General features: G+C 52.8%; 1 protein-coding gene across 1 annotated transcript; it reads right to left on the reverse strand.

Moving 5' to 3' along the window:
• Positions 1-3322: 3322 nt before the first annotated feature.
• Positions 3323-6444, reverse strand: KRT16 (keratin 16). The gene is made up of 8 exons (XM_025363181.1): positions 5718-6444; positions 5207-5289; positions 4889-5045; positions 4613-4774; positions 4398-4523; positions 3876-4096; positions 3735-3781; positions 3323-3574 (listed from the first exon to the last, which is right to left on the reverse strand). The coding sequence occupies exons 1-8, from the start codon at positions 6249-6251 to the stop codon at positions 3474-3476; spliced, it is 1431 nt and encodes a 476-aa protein (XP_025218966.1). The 5' UTR covers positions 6252-6444; the 3' UTR covers positions 3323-3473.
• Between the last annotated feature and the right edge of the window lie 552 nt (positions 6445-6996).

The raw sequence follows: 6996 nt of genomic DNA on the forward strand, positions 1-6996 counted from the left end.
GCTTCCAGAAAGCTGGTAGCTTTTACAATCAAGACAGGAAATTAGAGGTATTCCTTCTGAGGAAGACCCTACCCAAGAAAAGTCCTACAGATAACTGTCCCCCAGTGAAACAGCTTATTCTCCACCAATTACTCTATACGGAGACCTACCAGTGGCAAGCTCCCAGGCTATCCGCACACATATACACATATTCCAGTCAGTTTCTCAGTGACTTACTCTTAAATATGAATGACTACCAAGGACCACTAGACATCTGAGAAAAGCCTTTGGCTTGAAAGATGGAGGCAAGAGAAACAAGAAGAAAGGAACTGAGGAAACTGAGCCAATGTCAGAAATAGAAGCATTGCTGGAGCCAGGACTAATAGGCTCAAAGAGATCAGAGAAACGATTGCATCTTGAAACAAGAACAAGATACTGTTGAAAAAATGTGGAGAGCTATGAGATATGAAAAATATAAAAGATTGCTGTTGTTTTTAAGACAGGATCTCACTCTGTTGCCCAGGCTAGAATGTGATGGTGTGATCTCAGCTCACTGCAGCCTCGACTTCCCAGGCTCAAGTGATCCTCCCACCTCAGCCTCCCTACCAGCTGGAACTACAGGCACAGGCCACCACATCCAGCTAATTTTTATATATTTTGTAGAGAAAGGGTTTCACCATGTTGCCCAGGCTGGTCTCGAACTCCTGGACTCAAGCAATCCACCCACCTTGGCCTCCCAAAGTGCTGGAATTACAGGCATGAGTTGCTGTGCCAAGCCAAATACAGCAGATTTTTTAAAACTCTGAATAATGGAGTTAGAGGTCAAAGTTAAAGAAATTTCTCAGAAAACGGCAACAACAACAACAAAAAAAGACGAGATGGAAAATAAAACAGAATACATAGGAAAAAGAACCATTCCAGAAGGAGAGAAAATGGAGGGAGGAAATCATGAAACACGAAAATTGGCCAGAATTGAACACGATGAGCTCCCACATTGGAAGTTTCTGCTAGTGTCCAGCCAGTGGATGAAGTCACAGCTGCATCAGTTGAACACATGGTATTTCAGCCTGCTGGAGAGAAAGAGAACTGAAAAGCTTCTAGGGAGGAGAGTGGGAATAGGATAATAAGAAATGATCTAGAATCAATATGGCATAAGACTTCTCAAAAGCAACACCCGAAGTCAAGAAACAGTGAAACTGTACCTTCAAATGCTGAGGGCAAATGATTTCCAAGCTAGAATTCCATACCCAGCCAAACTATCATCAAGAGTGAGGGTAAACTAAAGATCTTTTTGACACAAATGGTCTCAAAAAATTTAACCCCGATAACTCCCTTCCCAGGAAACTACTTGAGGATGTGCTTCATTAAAACAAACAGAAAAATAAAAACAGGAAGGAGGAAGACATTGGATCCAGAAAACAATGAATGCAACACAGGAAAAAGAAGGAATTTCAGGATGATAGTGAAGAGAGATTCCAGGATCACAGCTGGGCAGGAGACCCATACAGCATCCAAAACAGACAAGGGCAGGGCAGAAGGCTCTAGGAGACACATCTTCATGAAGATGAAACTGATGGAACACCCAGGGTTCTAAAATATTGGGGAGATTTATACTTCCAGCGGTTAATCACAAAACAAATTTATGATCAATACATAGAAAGCTTAGGCAAATTGCTGGACATGGATGAAGCTGGAAACCATCATTCTAAGCAAACTATCACAAGGACAGAAAAACCACACACCCCATGTTCTCACTTATAGGTGGGAATTGAACAATGAGAACACATGGGCACAGGGTGGGGAACATCACACACTGGGGCCTGTTGCGGGGTGGGGACTGGGGGAGGGATAGCATTAGGAGAAATACCTAATGTAAATGACGAGTTGATGGGTGTAGCAAACCAACATGGCACATGTATACCTATGTAACAAACCTGCACGTTGTGCACATGTACCCTAGAACTTAAAATATAATTTTTTTCAAAGCCTTGGCTGGGTGCGGTGGCTCACGTCTGTAATCCCAGCACTTTGGGAGGCCAAGACAGGCAGATCACAAAGTCAGGAGATCGAAACCATCCTGGCTAACATGGTGAAACCCCATCTCTACTAAAAATACAAAAAAAAAAAAAAATTAGCCAGGCGTGATGACGGGCGCCTGTAGTCCCAGCTACTCGGAAGGCTGAGGCAGGAGAATGGCGTGAACCCGGGAGGTAGAGCTTGCAGTGAGCCGAGATGGTGCCACTGCACTTCCACCTGGGCGACAGAGAGAAACTCTGTCTCAAAAAAAAAAAAAAGTCTTATGATGTTGTGCATACATAACTTTTTTTAATTTAAATATTTAAAATATGGAAGATATCCAGGAAGAAGGAACGCCAACTGAGAGGTATGGGCCATATCTCAGTCAGGTAGGGTGACTCAGGGGTTTAGACCTGGGAGGGGCAGGAGGACACCAAGCTGGGTTTAGACTGAAGGCTGAGTGCTGGAGGGAAATGGGATCCATTATGGGCTGTTAAGCAGGGGAGTCCTGATCTCACCCTTGTTCTTGGTCTTGACCATATTCTGGTGGAAATCATTCAGCAGAAATTGAATGTGGATGAGACTGACTCTCAAGGGGACCCAGTTAGGCTGTGCCCACGTCTAGGGAGAGAGGAAGAAGATCTGAACATGGCAGCGGCCATGGGGCAGCAGGTGTTTCCTAGGGTGCTCATCAGCACGCAATTCACCAGCTGAAGGGAATGAGGAAGGAGGAGTTGATGGGGTGTGAGGAGAAGCAGGCTGGGAGAAGGAGGATTTCAGGTCTGACAAGGACACCATTCTCAAGGCAGAAAGCACTCCCTTCCACCCTCCAACGTAAAAACTGTGTGCAGGTGTGGAGGAGCCCATGGGTAGAGTTAAGATTCAAGTGTGGGAGTCTTTGGGTTGAAATACCTAAAAAGATAGAGTAGTGTTAAAGGCATGGACTTTGCAGACAGACAGGACTGAGTTTGAGCTCCAGCCATGATCTGCATGATTTTATGCAAGTTACTGAAACTCTCTGAATTCTGAGGGTTGTCAGTTCCAAAATGGGCCTGACCACACCCACCTCACAGGGTTGCAAGGACAATATCATAAAATAGCCTCTGTAGAATGCCTCCATGGTGTCAGTCAACACGTGTGGACACTCCCACACTCCCCCATCCCACCTCCCAATTCCACAGAGCATGGAGGTCTTCCAGGAAGACCTTTCAAGATCTTCTGAGATTTGTCCCATTTCCCACATCTCTCAGGCTGTGAGGCTCCAGAAGGTTTCTGGAGAGCACCTGCGACTCCCCTCCCATCAGTTCAAGAACAGAGATCACACAGGTTTGCATCAACCAGAAAGTCAGCTTTATTAGCCCACCACCAGCGGAGGAGCAGGGGAGACAGCTGGGAACGGCGCCATGAGAGCAGGGTCCTGACCCGGGCCTTCAGAAGGTGAGGCCAGCTGGTGGGCAGGAGGCTGTGGTGGAGGCAGCTCAGTTCGAGGAGCTCTGGCCCTGGCTGAAGCTGGATGAGCCCTGCTCCTTGAGGATGGGCCGGGTCTGACGGCTCGAAGAAGACGAGGAGGAGGTGAAGACTGTGGGAGAGAGAAGAGGAGGTGAGAAGGAGTCTGAGAGCTGAGCAGACTCCAGGGCAGGGAGAAGGGAGGGCTGGGAGCTCTGAGGAGAAGGGCCCGGCCCCCACTCCATGGAAACAGGCAGAGGGGCTGCAGTGCGGGGGAGCCTCAGAAGCCTTACCCTCGCGGGAAGAATAGGATTGGCCAGATGCGTGCTGGGAGGAAAGGCTGTGGGAGAGAAAAGGCAGGGCAGTCAGTTGTGCTGAGAGCAACAGGGGGGCTAAAGGGTCTGGGAGGCAGAACTGGGGGGCCTGGGACTCACTGGGCGTCCTCGCCCTCCAGCAGGCGGCGGTAGGTGGCGATCTCCTGCTCCAGCCGCGTCTTCACGTCCAGCAGGATCTGGTACTCCTGGCTCTGCTGCTCCATCTCACAACGTAGCTGGGCCAGCTGCTCCTCCACGCTGCCGATCAGTCCCTGGATCTGGGACAGCTGCATGCAGTAGCGGCCTTTGGTCTCCTCCAGGCTGTTCTCCAGGGATGCTTTCTGCAAGCGAAAGAGAGAAAGAGTCAATGGAGGTGGTCACTCCTGTCCCTCCAGGTCTCTGGGCATGCTTTTTGAGAGGTGCCTGGATTTTGATCCCAGTTGGGGTACTGACGGGCCAGACAATATGGAGAAAAGCTAGCCCACTATTCTGGGGCTTAATTTCTCTGTCTATATAATGGGTCCCATGAGTCCTCTGGTCCCATCCTGAGAAAAGAAAGGTGGAACTAGATTGTGGCTTGTTGAGGGGGTGGTGGCCATTACTGGTGGCTTGGGGGCTGCTGCTGTACTGGGTCCTTCATACCATGCTGAGCTGGGACTGCAGCTCAATCTCCAGGCCCTGGAACACCCTCCGGAGCTCCGTCACCTCACTGCGGCTGCTCTGTACCAGTTCGCTGTTGGAGGCCACTTCTTTGTTTAGCTCCTCGGTCTGAGACAGGAAAGCAGAACGAAAGGTGAGGCTCTCCCAAAGCCCCCGGCTGGAAAGTGCTGCAGGCTTACTGAGGGCTCGAGCCCCACCTTGCTCAGGAACCAGGCCTCAGCATCTCTGCGGTTTTTCTCTGCCATCTGCTCGTACTGGTCGCGCATCTCATTCAGGATGCGGCTCAGGTCCACGCCAGGTGCGGCATCCATCTCCACGTTCACATCTCCACCGCTCTGACCTCGAAGAGCAAGCATCTCCTGGGAAGGGATGGCAGGAGGCAGTCAGCTCAGCAGACTCCTCTCCTGGCCCTGGGTGCATCTGGCAACCCCACCAAACCAGCCTCCCACCCCGGAAGCCAGTAGCAACCGCACCTCCTCATGGTTCTTCCTCAGGTAGGCCAGCTCCTCCTTCAGGCCTTCGATCTGCATCTCCAGGTCAGTCCTGGCCAGGGTCAGCTCATCCAACACCCGGCGCAGGCCATTGACATCGGCCTCCACGGTCTGCCGCAGGGCCAGTTCGTGCTCGTACCTGGCAGGACAGAGGTCAGGTCCTCAGCTGCAGCCCTGAGGATTCTGAGGCTCGGGGTCTGCTGGCCCTGCTGGGTGGACAGAACTCCCTGCCCCACAGTGACAGAGCCCCACTCTTTGTCCCTTGCCCTCTGCCCCCAGCCCACCATGTTGGCTGCTCACTTTGTCCTGAAGTCATCGGCTGCCAGCCTGGCATTGTCAATCTGCAAAATGGGCTGCGCATTCTCAATGGTGGCTGCAATGATCTGGAGTGGGGATGGAGGACAGGAGCCCTGGTCAGCCAAGGACCTTACTACTTGAGCATGAAAGGCAGAAAGGGGCAAAAGGAACCTCCCCAAATCTGTAAGTCTCCTGGCTGGCAGGGCTGCCTTCTCCACCAGCTCAGGGTATGTAGGGACACACTCCATCCCAATCACCCCCTTCCTGGTTCCAAGGCAGGGAAGCTGAACTTGCAGCTGAACCCTTGCAGGAAATAAGAGATTCAGGGTTCCAGCCCCAGCCCGGGCACAGAGATGCTGAAAAGGACCCTCTGCCACCACTTCCCTGGGTGATCCTGGCCACTCTCCAAAAGTGCCCAGTCTCCCTGTTTGTAAAGTGTAATTGCTAAAAAGAGGTATCCCAAGGGCCACTATAGTGCCAGTCTCTCTCTCTGCTCCATACACCAGTCACCCACCTTGTTCCTCAGGTCCTCGATGGTCTTGAAGTAGGGACTGTAGTCTTTGATCTCACTGGGCCGCTGCCTCTGGTACCAGTCGCGGATCTTCACCTCCAGGTCGGCGTTGGCCTCCTCCAGAGCACGCACTTTGTCCAGGTAGGAGGCCAGGCGGTCGTTGAGGTTCTGCATGGTCACCTTCTCACTGCCCACCAGAAGCCCATCACCACCAGCAAAGACACCACCAAAGCCACCACCCAAGCCACCACCCAAGCCACCACCGAAGCCAGCACCATATCCTCCCCCAAAGCCACTACCAAAGCTGCTGCTGCTGCTGAAGCCACCGCCATAGCCGCCCCCCAGCCCGCAGGCTCCCCCAGAGGAGAAGCGGGAGGAGGAGACAGACAGGCCCCCGCCGTAGGTGCTGGGGGCGCGGCAGGACCCTCCGGCAAGGACGGAGGAGATGCGGCTGGAGCCGCCCCCGATGCCGCCCCCGATGCCGCAGGAGCCCTTCATGGAGCTGGAGGAGGTGAACTGGCGGCTGCAGGTGGTCATGGTGCCGAGGAGGGAGGTGAGCGAGCGAGCAGTTGGCTGAAAGAAAGGAAGGTGCTCAGGAAGGCTGAGAGTGTGCTGTGGCTGCCTCCAATCCCAGAGACCTTTATATGCACCTGGGGAAGGCGGGGCTCTCCTAACTGCTGACTCCGGGTTCCCCTCCAGATTTCATCACTCCCGGTCCCGTCCTACTCCTCACTCTGGATTATTCAGCCCAGGATCAACTCCACTGTGTGCCGGCTCGGAGTTCCCACCCAGCTTTGGGGGTGTGGGGCTGAGAGAAAAACACACAAATGCAAGTAGGTGGTGACTCAGGCTAGGCAGCCGGGAATCAGGCTCCCGTTCCTGGAGCCCTCAGGGCCAGTGGGGCCTTGGCACAGGTGGCTTTGTGGCAACTGCGTCCCCAGGCAGTGAGTCAGCCCTTCAGAAGAACTCCCTGCCCCACAGTGACAGCCTTGGCTGAAAGAGACCTCAGTGATGCCATCCCGGGCTGTCTTGGGGAGCAGTTGTGGGGATCCTACATGTCCCACTCTGGGCAGGGGCAGAGTTCGTGCCTTCACTCTGCTTGCTGTGTGGCCTGAGGCTCCCCACTTCCCATCTCTGCGCCTGTTTCCCCTCGGTGGTGACAAGGCTAGACTGGGTGACTGCAGAGTCCCTTCTGGTTCTAAAAATCCTATGACTCTTTTTCCCCTGTTGGATGTAATTCCAGTTCTGGAGATTGCCTGGAGCCCCTGGGATCTCCAGAAGT

Source organism: Theropithecus gelada, chromosome 16 (genome assembly GCF_003255815.1).
Source record: "Theropithecus gelada isolate Dixy chromosome 16, Tgel_1.0, whole genome shotgun sequence".
NCBI classification, from domain to species: Eukaryota; Metazoa; Chordata; class Mammalia; order Primates; family Cercopithecidae; genus Theropithecus; species Theropithecus gelada.